Genomic DNA, 18266 nt, shown 5'->3' with positions numbered 1-18266 from the left:
TAAATTATGCGGCTAACATCAGGGGGAATCGCTCTAAAGTCTCCTAACTTATGTATAAGTTTCTTAATTCTGCTGCTGTATATTTATAACCATTGGGAATGCAGTTTTATAAATTCGTTTATTTTGATTTCAAACTATATAGTTATCTATGGCTCATATCTTTGCTGTTTTGATTTATTTGCCACTCGTTATTTACATTATTTATGTTTCACCGCATTATTCTACTACGAAATGCCTTCTTCTTGCGGCCAATCAAGTGGAAAACAACATTAGCATGAGCATTATTCAACGTTTAACCACATTCTGCCTTATCTAAATGCATTTATTCAGGATGCTGCACATATTTTTCATTTCGGGCCAATTTCCATATGCATTTTGATGCTCTTTTCGCAGCCCCACGGTGCACAATGCGCCTGAAAGGCTGCTACAAACACCAGCACACCAGCACACGCACACACATGCATTATGCAAATGGCGACACTGAAGCTGACGTCTAAAAATGAGAAGTAGGAGTGGAAGGCGCTGGGAGAAAGGAGAAAGGGGACGGGGGACGGAAATGAGAAGGGAAAGTGTGCGCCGGAAATGCAGGGCTGTGTGCTAAGTTGGCGGCGGGGAAAGTGAAACAGGAGCTCAAAGAAAGTCCTTGCCGCTCCCTACTCCAAAATATTTCAACACGATTTTCATTAACATTTGTGTTTGAAAAGCTGGAAAACCAGTTTCCAAACTACACGTCTTCAAGTTGAAATCTCTTGTACAAATACATTTAAATTGCTAGAAAGGAGAATGTAAATATAAACATTTTGAGCTTGCTTTTCTATTGCTCCTTCCTTCGTCATCTACTTTATTTGAAGATTTGTCAGATGCTCAATGTGGACATAGTTTTGTGTGTTTTTTTCGAGTGCACTCCACTCAACCCATTGCGTGCTTGGGACAACATAAGGCAACTTAGTTGCCATAATTTGCACATTTTAGCAGCGATGCAAATGCACGCCGACGCATGCCAGCGACAGTTGACCCCCGACCCCTGGGACTCCTTCCCTTTCGCACCATACCCTCTCCACCCTTCGGTTGCCCCCCCTGAGTCCACAAAAACCGCCCAAAACGCCCCGTTTTGCCACATGAAACATGATATACGAGCCAAAGTGAATGTTTTTGATAGCTAACGGAAATTGCCAAGAAAACCAGCAGCAACGACAGAAACAAATTCGTAAATATTTTAAAATACGCCTCTTTGCTTCCACAAACACTGTGCACTGCGCAAAAACTATGATACTTTGTGACTACTATAGAAAACTTTGCAACCCAAATAAACACAATGCAATAGATAGATTCTCAATGGTTATTACAAGTTTTAATTTTGGTGAAATTATTCAACAACTGTTTTTCTGCGAGTGTAGTGGCAATGCCACTTCCATTTTGCAGCCCCTTTTAATCTGCAGTTGCTCAAAGCAAATGACAGCAAATAGCTGGCCTTTGGTATGCGAATCCTTATCGGTTTTATCAGGTTTATTTGTTCATTAGGTCGTCGTCATCAGGAATTATCGTAGTACAGTGTGCACTCGGTGGTCGGTGGTCGGTGGTCGGCGGTGGTGCGATCTCAGCGTCTCAGGTACAGTGAGCTGTAGGGGTAGGCTCCGTAGGCGTAGGGCGTGGCATAGACGCCGCTGGTGTAGGCCGCACTGTACGTGGGTGCGTAGAGTCCGCCGGAGTAGGCGTAGGGCGTGGCAGCCACCACGGGCGAGGCCGCACTGTAGGCGGTCAGGAATTGCGGCTTGCCACAGGCAACGGCCAACAGGGCGCACAGGCACAGAGCGAACTGGTTGGAAAGTTGTGGAAAGGGTTTCATTAGCCAAGGGAAACAATTACAGTCTTAGGGAAAATAATGGACCTGCCAAAACAATAAGACTCTTTTACATCAAATGGACCAAAGGTTGTGTCTTGAAACGAGCTTAAGCTGCTGCGCAAGTTTAAACTAGCTCAAACAATGTATCTGAAACCGCTGATTGACATACGATATTCCTTATTCCTTGAGCACTGAATTATACATTTGATTGACTTTAGAGATAATACAGATTCTCCTTAATCACCGAACTATATTTGTTAGGTACTTGTATCCTTCACAGGTATTTACTTAGCATCTCTTAGATACTGAGATACTCACAAACTTAAACATCTTGGATTGATGGTTTTTGGTGGTATATCCGCTGATTGAACAGAAACTGATATGATTAAACAATCGCAGAAGGCCCGGCTTTTATAGTAAAACTTTGGCTCTACCAGCGGAGTGGGTGGCCCATGGAAAAGGAGAGGGGGGCGGTGGACGGTGGGCGGTGGGTTAGAGGTCACTCATGACCGTGGCACGTTTGCTCATTTTCTGTAGTATTGTTTTTTCCTGTGCTTGCTACTACTTTTCTGGCCCGTTTTAATTTGGCTGCTGCCTTTGGCCCAAACGTCTTTATGGCCGCTTTGCGTTGCGTGCACTGCATTCCTAATAGAGCTTTATTTACCTATGTATGTTTTTTGGCAGACGTTTTTGGGGCTACACAATAGCAGCAGCAGCAGCAGGGGAAAAAACAAACGGAAGCAATCAGAAATTCCCTGAGCAAATGCAATTTGACCTCTGGCAATGTTAATTTGCGCTGGCCAGATTGTCAATTATCGTTATGACTGCCAGAGATTCCTTGGCAGGTCCGAAATAGAAAATTCCAAGTCGAATTCCACGGCGAAGACCTCGCAAACGGGTTGCCTTGGCTACCCTTCGTAAGCCTCATTTTTCTTACCCCTTCGCATTGCTATTCCCATTGTTTAGATGCAGCTGATTGTGCTTACACTGCGAAAAACTAGTGCCCTGCATGTAAATGATACTCTGGGGTATACAAAGATATCAATCAAATCAGTCAAAAGTGAAGTAAGCACTGAAAATATGCTTTGTCACATTAAAAGAGTTTTAGAGTTTGGATCGAAACTAGAAATTTTGTTTCAGTTTAGCGCGCCTTCTTTATTGTTACGCTTTGCCCACTCTGCAAACATTCAATTTGTCAAGTTGTTAAATTAAGGCAGCTTTTCAGCTGTGCCCCGCCCACAATGCCACGGCCGCCCACTTTCTTTGCTCTCGCCTATTGTTGAATGCTGTGCATTTTGCATTTTAAATACAATATAAATTAAGTTGGCAGCTACTGGCATTGAGAACAGTTTTCGGCAAGCTGCTGAATGAATGAATGGCAGCCCTTTTATCAAGACTCTCAAGTTAATTTTCCTGAAGGATAAGCAGGTCGGGGAAAATGGTGCGACGAAGCCGGGGAAAAACTGACATTCAAGACGAATCGTTCGCTCGGATTGAAGTGGAATTTTCTTTCGGTGGGTGGATAACTTTCCTTGACGTTTGAATAAAACGACGAACTGGCGAATTCAACAGCACAATACTATTTTACAATATCATTGTTAAAGAAATATAAGTTTGAAAGATAATATGATAAGAAAGCTAAGTTTGGTCGCCAACATGTTTGGTACACTTATGATTTTCAATTTATTTATCCATAATTCAAAAAATATATTGGGTTATTTAATATTTAAATTGTTAATATTACATTTTGTTTATTTAACTCGTTAGTTAGTAATTATTATTAGCTAGTTACTAAAACTAATCAAACGATCTTTTGTTAAATGGATTTTTGTCGCATAGTTTTGGAGTCACCCAAAGAATCGGCGAGAAATTTCTCGCATGCAATAAATAATAAATATTGCACTGCTTGAAGCAGTGCTTCGCAAACCCCGAGTGCCTCCCAAACTGCCTTTGTTGTGCTCTCTCCCAGAAATTTCGCTCTCTTTATAAATTTTCCATTCTTTTTTTCATTTGCGGACCTGCGCTTTTCATTTGCCGGCATTTTTGGAGCAACAACAAAATTCCAGCGCCGAGTTTTCCCCTTGTTTTTCCCCCTCTTCGTATTTATATCCACATATCTCATTAAATTCTTCCAACTAGAGCGAATGATACTTCCGTTTCCTGTTTTTTATAAATAGTATTTACCATATACAAATATGCATATTCACTACATAGTATCTACTATATATCTACTATATATGAAATATATGCCGATTTTGTATTTCTTTTCAATATAAATCCGAAAAATTATGAGCATTGTAAATTAATAAATCAAACTAGGCAATATTTTCTCTATTTCTTAAAATTGCTTGTTCCTAATTAAAGTAAACACAACACGGATCTAACAAATAGGAAAAATCTGTCATTTACTTCTCGATTTTTTGCTGGGAATATACCAACAGTTCACTTTTTCGAGAGCTCACTGTAGGGTGTTTTTGTAGTGGGCCTAAAAATAGGAGACGCCACCACTCGTGAAAATTCTTGAAGAGCAGTTTGGGAAATTCCTTACCGAAAAGTTATATATGGCCGAAAAGAGATTTGCCTCGCGCCATTGTTTATCCACTATTTTTGTTGTGTGTGTGTTTGGAAAAACAAGGTGAAATTGCTTTTGAAGTGCGGCTGCTTGTTGTTTTTCTTTCGCTTCCCCCGGAAAGATTTTCATTTGCCGATTGCCTCATTGGATTTTGAGGGATTTAAGTTTTCGAGAGGGGAACTAGTATTATTTGGTTGCTTCAGCTGCGGAATGCAAATTGATTTTCAATAGTTTTTCGACATTTTCCAGACTACATTGCTCGCCTCATCTGGCTTTCCACTCAAATTGGCAATTATCATCGGGTGGTGGAATTTGTGCGTGTGAATTGCAAATCAATGGGCAAATGTAATTCAATTTGAGTTAATGTAATTAACTGCTGTGAATGTGAAATGAAAGGCAGACCGAGTTTACTTCATTGTTGAAATTGACTTTATTCATTAAAGCTTATTAATCTAGCAAACGAAAAACTTGTGTAAATATATAGCATATCGTATAATATGGACAATTTCAATTGAAAAATAAAAAAACATAAGCTTTTCTAATCTTAGACCTTAAATAACAAAGTTCTGTAATAATAAGAAAAGCTTTTGTTGCTTATACTACAATATTGCTTAGATGCCATGGTATAAATATGACTTGTTATCTGAAAAACTAATAATTCAGTTTGGCGCCAAAATTTTGAAATTCCGCTCACTACAGCCGCGGTGTGACCGCGCTGCCGAAAAATGCCGCCAAACGGGCCCAACTCGGCCTTATCGGCCGCCAAGTATCTGGCCACACTGCGCCATATAAACAATTTTTTGTCACAATTTTTTGGGAGCAGACGAACGCGCATCGAACGCCAATTGGGGATCGCAAAGTCGGGAAAACAACGCCGCGCTCGCTTCGCAACAGATAAACATTCACATAAAATCGCATTGGCAAAGTTTTCAGTTCCGATTCGGTTGAATTTCGCGGTGCAAAACGAAAGAGAATTTCAAAACGTTTGCTTTTCTTGTTTCGCCGCTCTTTTCGTTGTTGTTCTTTTTGTTGTTTTTTTCCGGCGCGTCGCTTGGCGTTTCGTTTGTGTGCGTGCGTGTGTGTGTGTAAATACGTGCAGCTGTGTGCGTGCGTTAGTTTGATTTAAATAAATTATTAGTGAAAAGCAGCAGAGAAAAATAAGGAATGCGTGAAAGCGCAAGTAAATGCAATAAAAATATTACACATTAAATAATCAACAAGTGTAAGTGCAAAGCAAGTGAAATGAAAATGCAAAAGCAAAGAAAAGAAAGAAGAAATGAAAAGAAAATAAAAGCAAGAAAGGCAAAAGGCAGAAAGCAAAATTGTTGTAACATTTGAGCAGACCAATAATAAAATTCAAATGGCCATTAAAAATCGAAGATCGAGGCAAAGTGCAAAAGGCAACAAAACTACGAAAGCGCCCAAAAGGAAAATCCGGTTTTACAACTTCTCTCTTCACACACTAAACACACACATACACAGGCTCACTCATACCGGCACACAATCGAATTCTCTCTGAGAAACTTCAACTAAAATTCCTTTGGTTGATTTTAATGAATTTTCTATGGGAATTTCACCAGCTTACGAGCAGCTAAAAAAATAATCGTAGATAAACAAATAGTGTGAATGAAAAATCAGCTGCGACAGGTGCTGCAAAACGAAAAGCGCAAGGTGCGAAGAAAAGCGATATATTTATGTGAATTCGATCACAGTGAACGCTCCGTAAAGAAGGAAATAACAATTATCTTATCAGATATAATTTACGTTTTGAAAACAGTTTTTAAAAGGGCATTATTTTATGCTCAAATCATTTGAAGTGCTAGAAAGTGCCAAATAAGTTGTTTTTAATATGTATCCGTTAGTTGTCCATTTTCAAGATTGTCTGTTTCTTGCGTATTTGAAAAACCATCCAGAAATGCCTGGTAAAAAAGTGAAATCAATAACAAAAGAATTTGAAAAAAACCTGAACGAGGGGCCATAAAAATAGCATAAACAGAAAATAACAATAAACCAGTCACAGAATAAGCAGTTACCTGTCTCACTCTCTCTTTCTTTCATTTAAACATTTGCGTAAACAAAAAGCGCCTTACAGTCATTTCAGGCACCTGTTTTTTGTTTACACAAATGCATAAATATGTTGAATATGAATAAATAAATTCATTTTCCCCCCAGCACATGATTGCTCGCTAAATGGAATTTTCACACGAAAAATGAGGAAAAATGTATAAAAATATAGCGCCTACTTGTGTTATCTTATCCGTAACACGATTTTAATGATGGTGCAATTGAAAAAATAGTAGTGAAATGTGCTACAATTGCTTCCTTATCACAAAAGGTATTGCCTGCCGGAAAGAGATAGCTAATGGTGATGGAGGGAAGAAAGAGAGGGAAGGAAATTACATTTTTCATTATTTCCTTGCCAGATTTTTCCGACCAAATACTTTTATCTACTTACAATGTTGTCTAGACAGATTCCTTTGGTTTTCTTCCTTATTTTTTGCCACCCATTTATATGTACATATGTATGTAGTATGTACTTGTGTATAGGAAAAGTCTGGTAGTGGTGTGTATACTGCGGGATTTCGCACCCTCTCCTAGGATTTTCCTCTGCCGCCGCCTTTACTACTTTTTGTTGTGCTCCAGACTTCAGTTTACTCCACTTTGCGCCGACTTTCGACCCCCCCACACCCACAGTGCCACCCCCTTTTGGGAAACACCCCCCTTCGCAGCATCCAGCAACCCCCAAAACGCATTCTCTGCTCCCTTTTATTGCCTTTCCTTGTTGTTTTCAGACAGTGGGGCTTGCCTAATTGAAACTAAACCAAACTGAAGCATACACGCAAGAACTACATTCTATTAGTTTCTAGTTTATTCTAGGATTACCCAGGTATAAAGCTGGATATCAGATAGATAAAGCTATCAAACAATAATGATAACATATGGAACGTATATTTTTCGAGATCTCATACATTGTTTACTTCAGAGCATCAGCTGTTAGTCAGCTGATCCCTCAAAAGGTCGCAGTGTGACCATGCAGGGCCAGTAAAATTACAAATTTTTTCGAAATTCAAGCAGCCCCATGCAATTCACTACAAATTCCTTTGATAAATTGCATACTGTATGGTTTGGCTTTGTGGGCGCCGTTTGCGCGCGAATTGAAATTTATGCGAACGTTCTGTCCCCCTCTCTTTCTCCCTTCCTATGCCCATCTCTTTCCCTTCTCCGGGATGAAGAAGTTTTGCCGAAACAACAAAAACAACGAAGAATGACGACTGTTGTCCACCGTTTTGTTTGTGTTTTTGTCCATTGGTTTTTGCTGTCTGCCGCGTTTTTGCTTTTGTTGCTGTCATTGTCGTTGCAACGACAGAAAGAGACGGAGTGACTGGGGAGCGACAGAGAGGGGTGCTGCAGACAGAGATAGCGCATTCCCAGTGAATTGTGAATTGCGTTCCATTAGCAGCAACCCCGAACACTTGTGCTTACGGACAGTGGAATGGGATTTATTTGAACTGGAGTTATTACTGTGAACTCTTGCAATATTTTCCCTATTTAATATTAGCAACTTCGCATTTGGCGGGGTATTTTCTTGTTTCAGAGTTGAGAGCATCTTAAACAAAACGCGTCTGCACCTGATGGCTATGCCACCCCTAATTGCCCACTGTGCAGCCCACTGTGCGACAGCTGCTGGTCAAAAGAGTTGATTGTTGTTGGTTTTGCCCACTGCTGCTGTTTCAGTTTTTGTTGCCTTTTCTGTTTGTTGCTGCCTCCGTATTTCCTTCATCTCTCCCTCTTTCCCTCTTCTTTAAATTTTCTTGTGGCGTTCGACAAATTTGTTGTATAAAGTCGCGTGTGCTGGAAGTTGTTATTATTATACTTTTGTTTTTTCGCTGCTGCAGCTTTTACATAAACAATATTTTTTGTTGTACACAAAAGTTCTGCTACCACCGTTTTTATCTGTTTTTTTTTCGCTTTTAATTGGATTTGATTGCTTTTGGCTGGCGGCGCCTCTCAAACGAAAAATCCATGAATCTGGGAGGCATTTTTTTCTTTTTGCTGATGCTGCTGCCGCAAATCGCATTAGTTTTTGTTACTATTTGGTTCCCAACGCTTTCCTTTCTTGTCTCACATTTATTTCGATTTTTTTCGCATCCCATTGTTTGGCTTTACAGGCGAAATTCCCTAAACCGGATGTTCCCATAACTTGAACTACATTTCTACTACTAAATGGCAAAATTACCATTATCTTTGGGGCTTTGCTTTACTTTTTTCGAGTCAAATTAAGTTAAGTTTCCTTAAAATTTAAAAAAAATATTTCATACTTTTTTAATCTCCAAAAATTACTAATGGAAATAAAGAACTTTTCCAACTAAATATGAATGTAATATAAGATTGTAATAATCAATGCGGATTTTCCATATTGTATGTATTGTTGTATTTAACATATGCTGGGTTTAATAGATTTATTTAAAAGGCGTTATGCTGTATTGAGTTTATTTCTTTTGCAAAGCCAGAGTTGCCCCAAAAAAAAAGTCGGGCCTCCCTCTCAAACTGTGCGTCTCTCTCTAACTCGCGCTGCTGCCGTCTCTTTCCCATGAGAATAAAATCGCTAAACTACTGAACTGTAAATGAGGTTCAATGAACTTGCCACAAGGCGAGTGGAAAAGAGACGACGACTGCGAGCGAGCGAGAGGGGGACAGTCGCTCTTTGTTGGAGCTTTTTCCTCATATTTTTATTTTTTTTTAATATGCGCCTGCTGACGTTGCAAGTTGCCCGCGTCGTTCCACATGTGCAATGTGCAATATGCAATATGTTGCACGCTGCCCACCACCCCCTGTAGCACCCTCCCCCCACCATCTTCCCTTCCCCCGCCCCTGCAAGCAAAGCATTTGCTAATTTAATCGCCTCTCTTTCTTTTGGCGTCGTCTCTTTCGCACCCCGTTTCAATGGATGTTCATTAAAACAAATGCTGTCGACATAAAAAACAACTTGTATGTTGGATTCGTCACTCTGACGAAACATACACATGAACACGAGTTTGATTAGTTATTTTATACATGTTAAAAATGTCTTTTTATAATTTGAAAGTTAATCGAAATAAATGTATTTTTTGTATGATGGAACATTTCGTTTGTTAGGTGTTATTTATTAAACAAAATGACTATATATATTTTATATATATTATATTTTTTTTGCAACAAAAGTACCACATTCCTCGCCACTTCCTGAGCCCTCTTAAATTCTCGCCTGGCCGCCTTTTTAATGCGAGTCGCGCGCCAAATCCACAAAGCTGAATAAAAAATGTAAAGTAAAAAGTTAACTAACTGCGGACTCAAAACAGAATCGAAGCTAACGAGCCAAAAGTCAGTGCACTGGAACAAGCAATTCAAACAACCACAAAACATCGGACAGCCGACCACAAAAGCCTAGTTACTGTTACTCTTAGCCAAGATTTCGCCCAGCGCTGTTCTGGTTAACAATTCTCTACTATTTCTATCGACTTTGTGGGCCAGCAGACCAGGCAAGAAATTAAAAAATATTTATACGGGCAAACTTTTATGACGGGCAGTCATTAAGAGTAGGCCCAAATGACTGAGTTTTCATATTGGAAAAGTTTCTTGGGCGGCACAATCTATGTGTATTCATTCTAAATCTAAATGTATATAAATCTGGGAAAAATTTATAAATCAAATTTTATGTTATGAAACATTCTCTTTGTATTTTCTTTATTTTTTTTTTCTCTTTTTATTAGAGTGCTGGCACTCTCAGATCAAGAAAAAGTGAAAACAAGTTCAACCTGGAGCAGAACGCTTCGAATTAAGGGAAGGAACACGAATTGAATTTTAATTCGCCGCAGTTAAATATTCTTCATCTGTGGGCCGCCCTTTTTACCATCGAGTTCCTTATATCTTCGGGTTCCAGCTGTCGTGTCTGGTTGATTATTTTTTTTTTCGATTTCTGGACGGTGCCCCTTTGTGTGTATCCTGTCATCATTATAATCTGGCCGTAATTCCGCTTACCTGTTCACTTTGCGTGTCTGCCGTTCTCCTTTTCTCCGATTCCCCGATTCTCCGATTCTCACATTTTTCTCTCTGCCAATATCTCTGTGTGAACCTTTCAACTGAACGAAGTTACCTACCTGCGTCCCAATATGCATTCTAATAAGATTTTCCATAGGATTCCAACTCGAGCTGACTCAACTCGTTGCCCTTTGACCTTACCACCAGCTTTCGAATGGGGAAACTGGGGGGTGAGAAAAGATTTTAAATTCTGTGGGGAAACTTTTTGGCTTTCCAGTCGAGTCGAGTTTGAGTTTCGGTTTGTCTGAGCTGCAAAAAGGATTTGTTTCACCAGCAGGATTTAAATGCACTTTCGCACTTTGCACTGCGGCGGTTGCTTTCTTCTTTTTGCTTCGGTTTCCTAAATGCGATTTATTTTTCAACGTATTTGCTTTGGCTAAATAGTGCCTTTTTAAAGCAGAGTATAATGTGTAATGAGATCATCTCTACTTTACTGGTGCTAATTATCATCTTACAGTCCCATTTTCATAGGCATTTTTGTTGGAGACTGGCAACTTGTGAATAAAATTGCTTGTTTGGACTTAAAGGAGGAAATTTGGACATTTTCCCGCATTTATTTCGATTACTGCCACAATTTACCCCTTTCGCTTATCTTAAAGAGCTGGAAATTGGCTTGGCAAGTAGCTCCCCTCGTGCGTTTAACCCCTTTCCCTTACCCACTTGGCTTGGTTACACTCGATTTCCCCACGGACACTTCAATTTGAAGAGCTCCCCCCACGGCTCCCTCTGCTCCCTTTGCTCCCTCGTCCTTGTCCATTTCCTTTGTTGCCTTTGGCCATCCTCCAGAAATCCTTTGGAGCCCTTTTCCCCTGCTCGCTGTAGCTTCTTTTGTTTCAGTTCAAGTGGAGCAGTGGTGCAGTGCACATGATGATGCTCCATTTCCTTGGATGGATTTCCATCAACTCCATCAGTGTGCTTCTCACTCTATTTTCACCCCGGGTTTCCCCATCTTTTTGGCAAGGAAAATCTTCACCAGCTGTCTGCAATTGCAGCGTTTTTGATGATGACAACGTCAAGTGGTTGCGTTCTGTGTTTTTACTGTGGCTTTTGTGGCATTTGTGGCAAATGCTGGATGCATTCTCAGTTAATTTTCTCGAAGGGAAGCCCATGTAAGGAATATTGTTGTTGATTGTGTTATTTTATCACTGCCCAAATGCTGGGCAAGCTGTTGAGTAAATGGACTAGGCAATCACAATAACTAACTATTCAACTGGATACAAACTTTCTTAAAATAATACAATTTACCGAATGCAAAATGAGGTTAGGTTTAAGTAATGATTTGAACATAAAAGGTCTCTAATGCTAAAGTTGAATTATTCATCAAAATAATACAAAAGCGATCAGGTGTGGGTGAAGAGAAAAGCCGTGGTTTGTGCTGCCTTTTGATAGAATTATTTGAAGGGCAATTAAAGCGATCTAAATAGAAACATTAATGTGCAGAATGTCTGCTGCTAAATCAAGTGACAAGTGCCTAGTTAAACTGTAGCTGTTGTTGCCTGCTGGCCCAGAAAACACGGCAGCTTGCAACAAGCCCGCCAACAATCAGCAACCTCATTTTAATTGCAGCAATTAAGGCGCCGAAAGAAAAGTGAAACCCTTGAAAAAGTGACACAAGTAGAGAGTGAAGTGGGTGTGAAAAGCGTAGAAAACCCAGGAAAAGCCACGCACACGGGCGTGCTAACCGCCAATTAGCCGAACAACCAAAGTCACGTGACAATGAAGTAGTAAGAGTGTTTCACACTCGACAATCATGTCGCTGCGCAGCAACAAGTTGCACAGCCAACAGTCAACGGCCAGCAGCAACAGCAACGGCAGCAACAGCAGCGGCAACAGCGGCAGCAGCAACAGCAACACGCAGCAGCAACATCCGCCGATGGCGTACCAGCAGCAGCAGCAACAACTGCTGCAACAGCTGCAGCAGCAGCAGAAGTTCCAGGCGCAGCAGCGTGGCAACACCAGTCGCAATAATCTGGCCACTTTGGTGGCGGCCATCAATGGACACGACGGTGGGCAGACGGGCTCACCCGGCAACAGTGGCTATCAATTGTCACCCGCTGCGGCCTCTAGGGTGGCCCATGCGCCGCCCCACTCGCCGCTGGGTCCACCCTCGTACTCCGCTGCCACCGCTCAGTCCGCCTTCAGTTACTACGGACAGCATCAGCAACATCAGTTGCAACTAAACCACAGTTACCAGCAGCAGCAACAACAGCAGCACCAGCAGCAACAGCAGCAACAGCAGCAGCAGCAGCAACAATACCAGTTGCAGCAGCAACAGCAGCTGCAGCTGCAGCTTCCACCGCCCGATCTCACCGATGGCATCGATCATCCCTCCGCCCAGGCAGCCACGCCCCCGGACTCGCCAAACGCCCAGTCCACTGGGCCATCGGATCTGGAGCAGCAGCTCTGTGTGGTCGCCAAAATGCAGAAATCGGTGACCATAACTGTCACGCCGCAGCGCAGCAACTCGATGGACTTCCTCAACTTCGAGGAGAAGCGCCAGCTCATCGCCTCGTCCTTATCCTTATCGGACATCCTGCACAGCAGCAACGCGCAGCAGCAGCAGCAGGCGGTCAAGGATGGACTGGCCATCAACGGGGGGCAGTGCGGTAAGTTTCAGCAGGTTTTCCTTGGGGAAGGATCAGTACAGATTGTTGTATGATATCTCAAACTTTGCGATTTTATACAAGCAAAGTAGCATAAAGAACGTTTCCCATGTAGTTTACTTTATGAGTGAAATATGTTGAAGTTAAGTAATGTACCCTTTATAAAAGTGCCTTTGAAAATGTTCTCCTCCTGTTTGCTTTTAAAGCTGCAGCAATTTTAAAGGGGAACCGCATTCCATTGGAACTACACCCTTTGGACCGCACCCTCAAAATTCCCATTCCCATTTCCATTCCTGTGCCCCTCTGTATGTACATACATATGTCACACCTGATGTGTGTGCAGTGCCCACAGAAGAAGAATTAAAGCTGTGCCCCTCCAAAGCGCTCCCCTCTGTCATTCAGCATATTGTTTCGCTTTAGGCATCAGATAAAAGCGTTGACAAACCCAATCCGCTGCCGAACGCAGCCCCGCCCTGTTTTCCCCAGCCGCCCACAATCGCAGAGTCAAGTGCAGTGAACCATTTTGGGGCCCGTCGATGGGCAAACAGAAGTGGAAAATGGGAAACGAAAAACGACGAAAAAAAATCACATTTCCGCTCTGCACTGAAGTGTAAAAAACGAATTACCAAAAAAGAACAAAATATTGGAGTTAAAGTTTGAAATGCTCATGCAAACGAAAACTTCTTTAACAGATGTTTGAATGAATTATACTCAAACTGAAATGCCTTTATCTGAATCGAAAGGTTTGCTTAATTCGCCTCAACTTTGATTTAAATTCGAATTTTTTCTGTAAGTTCTGAGGTGTCTTTTTTTTATTTTATGTGAATATCTTTATCAATGGAGACTGTTTGACTTATGCTCTTTTATTATTGTGCTTCATTTTATTAGCCCCCTTTATTTGCCACCTTTTATTAGTCTCATTCAACAAGTCATCGTGGCAATCATTTCTGCCCCATATCCGATTACCGTGACATGTCAATACAAATCACCGTGGACCGTGGACCTCAGTTGCCAACTTAACCCACTTACCCACTGGGCAAATCAACGCAGCCGCCTGGCATTTCTTTCTCTATTTCATATATTTCGAGTTGAGTGACTCATAATCGGGCAACATCATCAATCAAAGCAAACTTAATTCGAGTCGAGAGAAATGCCGCAATAAAAGCAATAAAATAATACAGCCCCCGAGTGAGCTTGTTGACTATATTTAGAAAAATTAGCTAAGTTTCGGGGGCTTCTCTCACATTATTGGCATTTAAAGATGCCATTAAAGTGCTTTGCACTTGCCTTTGTCTTTGCCTCAGTTTCATCTCAGGATTTCAAGTTCATGTGCAGAATTGAAATGGCTTTTTAATGCGTTTGCCTTGGAGGGCACGTGTCTGTAAAAAATAAAATTAAACCAGATAGGAGATGAAGTGTGGGCTAATTCAGTGTGTCAAACGAGAGTCGATGATTCATTCCAGTTATGTGAGACGGTTGTACGTAAGCACAGGTGTTCGTCGGTAGGTGCACCTCAAGAAATTCAGTTATAAGTTTAAATAGACGGGCTTAGCTTTATTGGACATACTTTTCTGATCGCTATTGATGTGAATATGGGTATTGATCAGATAATGATCAGATATTTATTATTTATTATTGTGGTTAACCACGAAAGTGGTGCCCAATTGTTTTCTGTGCATGCGTCGAAGTCAACGTCTTTGTTTCTGTGTCGTTTTCTTTTGTTTTGTTATTGTTGTTTGACTGCTTTTGGCTTAGCCGCATTCCCTGAATATTTTTGCAATTATTTTGTATAAAATGCTGTCGATTAAATCGGGTTTTCTGTTACTTGTTACTTTCATTGCGCACGATGTGATGTGCGAAATTGTCAAGCATTTATATAACAACAGCTTTTATAGCCTGATCATCAATTGATCTCCGAATTAATAGCTCCCCCCAAATGACTTGCGTGTTATTTCCCATGACATTCGTTTTTTATTTTTGCAAAAATTGTAAAATCAATAACAAAAAACCGGGGTGAACACTGGCGATGGGAATTTACGATGTTCAATTACTGGCTGCCAAAAAAGGCAAACGACAAATTGCCTTCAATAAAGCATAAATCGAACTAACTGCCGATCCCCTTACCTCTTTGCCACCTGGAAACGCTTTTCAATTTCGTTTCAATTCATTTTCCCTGGCGGGCAAGTCTTCTGAAAATCGTTCTATACCCGCATTTCCCCCTTTTTTGCTTCAGTTTTTCTGTCCAGCTGTGCAAATCAATAAGCTGCTGTTCTAGTTTTTTTTTTTTTTCAATTTTCCACCGTACGCCTATCCATAATAAGGCCATAAACTCTATACAATGTCGACGCTCCCCCTAAAATTTCATTGAAGTAGATTCGATTCTGGTTTTGTTTTTTATTCTCGCTGCTCGTTTTTTCTATTTTCAATTTGCACGCCAATTTCGCTGTCAGATCTACAGTTACTGCCCATTAGCCGTAAAAAATACAGTAGCCATAAACGTGGAGTGCTGAAATGAGGAGGCAAGTCGAGTTGACTGGAGCTGAAGCCGGCGGACGCCAAAAAAGCAAACAAAGTGGTCGAAACGGTAGCAGGAATAATAATTACAAAGTCAGGCGAGCACATATGCGCAGCATAATCTCTTTAACCCATTGGGGTCTGTGCTTTAAAGGCTCTGGGGAATATCCCCACATGGGGATGGTGCAAAATGATCCAGTACTACTCATGACTGTAATTTGGTAATTTTCTGTCTCTTTTCCCAAGCTTTATATAATGCAAATGTATTAGAGTGGGAACATAACATCTGAGTACTTAATTCCGCCGCACAAACTAGGGGTTAATGCTGAACTTGAAACTTGACACATGAAGTGGGCCCAAATGGGATAAAGAGGAGTCTCGAGCCTTTGTCAGTGCACAATTTTGAAGGGGGTGTGCCTCGGATCCGCTATTTATACACCACAAAAGACAGGTATACAATGGACCCACCGGAATCTGCGTATCCTGGGTTCTTTTACACTTTTTAACCCACTCATGGTCGGCATCCAAATTTAGTTTCTATTGTTCTCACGTTCACCTTTTTTTATTTCGATTGACGGGCATTGGGGCAAAAATTTGGTCATCCCTCTGTCTCTTTTCTTTATGAATTTATGGTGCCCTAATCGCACCGAACGGCATTAATCAATATATCGGCGTCAGAATGTTTGGCTGATTAAAATGCTTCTATTTTCGGTATGTCTGCAAAAGGGAAGTGGGCGTTTTTACAATCTTGAATTTGGATTCTTACGTAAGCCTCTTTGCGTGTTTACAATTATTTTGCGTTCTTGTGTGTGGGTTCCATCGGAGGTGCTAATTGCTCTCGGCTAGAAATGATTACTATTGATTACAGTATTGATGATTATCCAACATCATCAGCAACGTGAGAAATATTTGTTAATTTTTAATTGATTTCTTTGTCGCCGTCTTGCGATAAACTTTCTTAGTCATCAAGCGGCGTTGCTTGCATTGCTTTAACTTGACTTGGTGCTTTTGTTTTGGAACTGTGGCTTTGCTTTTTGCCAGATAAGAGTTGTTTGCATAAAACGTGAGTTTACCCATGATTGATAAGTGTTTATTTACTGGTCGATTGGGGAATCGGAAGATTGCTTACCAAGAACTTGCAAGTGGAAGTTGTGTGTTTATGCAACAAACTACATTTGAATTATAGCCTATAACATGAAATTTCCAATGAAAAAATAATTCCCACTGCCACAACCTGACATTATCTAAAAACCTATTCGTTCCGGAACCAAAGTTCAAGTTAGCCGCCGGCTGAAACTTCATTTCCCAAGTTTTGAAAGCGTTTTAACACATTTACATGACAAAAAGCTTCGGCACTAAACTTAGAAAACAGGCAACGAATCGAAGCCATGACCCATTGATGATCCGTGGAATATGATTAATGAACCGACGTCTGTAATGACCCTCGGCCAACTCACTTAGTGCCAATAACTTGGCCCAGACTATGCTGAATACTATAGCTTTATTTCTATATATGTATATATGTCCCATAGTGGCATCGAACAATGATCGATCACAATGGATGGACCGCACCCCGGCCAAATAAAACATAAAGCCAACGCGTTGGCCATTAATCAGAAAAATGTTTATGTTAATCGGTCAATCGACAGAGTTCAGCACAAAAAGTTCTGCATTCAAAAGAACTCCACTCCATTCAACAAAGATTGCAATTTGCTTGCTGTTAATGACTGAATATGTATGAGGCTTTGTAAAGTTCAATTTATATGTGAATAAAATGCGTAAATGTGTATTGGGTGGCGAGGAAAAAGTCATGAAAAATATAAAAATAAATAAATGCTATCAGAATTGCTTCAACATAGGAATTTATTTATAATAGGATTAATTATGTAGTCGAAGCAACTAACCCAACAGAAAAAGGACTTTGTACTGCATATTCCAAGATATGTGTAAATCAAAACACTGCATTCTCAGTGCATTTATGTATTCCGATTTGTATCTGTCAGTATTCATCTGGTTGCTGCGCTTAATTAATGGGTAGGAACTGCAAATGATGGCCAGACAGCGGAAGCTGCATTGCAGGTCAAGAGTTTTTGGGGCCCAGTCCATTTCAAAATTGATATCACTTCGCTCTGTCTCTTGCACACTTACGCTGTCTGTCTCTTTCCGGCGGGACAAATATCTAGACTAAGTACAGTCTGTGCAAAATGTGTCAAAGTATGCTGCTCATTTCCGTTGAGTGTCATCATCGTCAACGTCGTTATTATCATCCTGTGCAGACATCCAACCAGACGTTGTCCAGGTGTCGGATTCTGTTTGCGTTGCCATTTTCCATCCTACCCACTTTTCTTTTTTCCAGATTTCCCTTATCTGTCTGGCTGTTGGCCAATTTGACAGTTGGAAAGTTTGCCACTCATGGGCGGACAAAGTTTTCCCGATGTGAAAAACTGTTTGCAGCCATTGTAAAAAATATCAATTAACTGTAGTTAAAGTTTGTCTTTTGTGTTAAGAATTTACATTCAACGCGATTCGTTCAACAGATCTTGATATTTAGGATTCATTCAGATGGCTCAAAGTTTTACACTCAATTTAGGATGGGCTGCCTTCAATTGCGTTTACCGCAAGGGGCATAATTGTATTTAAAATATTTTCTGTAATT

General features: G+C 40.7%; 2 protein-coding genes across 8 annotated transcripts in view; one reads left to right on the top strand and one right to left on the bottom strand.

Annotated features, from left to right (window-relative positions):
• Positions 1-18266, top strand: part of LOC6546210 (protein nutcracker) — a 92481-nt gene that overhangs the window by 15642 nt on the left and 58573 nt on the right. For 4 of the 7 annotated variants that reach the window (XM_015157858.2, XM_026977615.1, XM_015157861.2 and 1 more), the window contains exons 1-2: positions 5175-5637; positions 12060-13099. The exons of the other annotated variants lie outside the window; for them this stretch is intronic. In XM_015157858.2, the coding sequence (XP_015013344.1) occupies positions 12244-13099 (856 nt within the window). In that variant the 5' untranslated portion in view covers positions 5175-5637; positions 12060-12243. Of the gene's footprint in view, positions 1-5174; positions 5638-12059; positions 13100-18266 lie in introns of those variants that run through there. 7 annotated transcript variants of the gene reach the window in all.
• LOC6546213 lies at positions 1335-2229 on the bottom strand. The gene is made up of 2 exons (XM_001971745.3): positions 2162-2229; positions 1335-1816 (listed from the first exon to the last, which is right to left on the bottom strand). The coding sequence occupies exons 1-2, from the start codon at positions 2171-2173 to the stop codon at positions 1598-1600; spliced, it is 231 nt and encodes a 76-aa protein (XP_001971781.1). The 5' UTR covers positions 2174-2229; the 3' UTR covers positions 1335-1597.

This window comes from Drosophila erecta, unplaced genomic scaffold, assembly GCF_003286155.1.
Source record: "Drosophila erecta strain 14021-0224.00,06,07 unplaced genomic scaffold, DereRS2 tig00000021-arrow-pilon, whole genome shotgun sequence".
Lineage (NCBI taxonomy): Eukaryota > Metazoa > Arthropoda > Insecta > Diptera > Drosophilidae > Drosophila > Drosophila erecta.
This window is presented reverse-complemented; position numbering and strand designations above follow the sequence as displayed.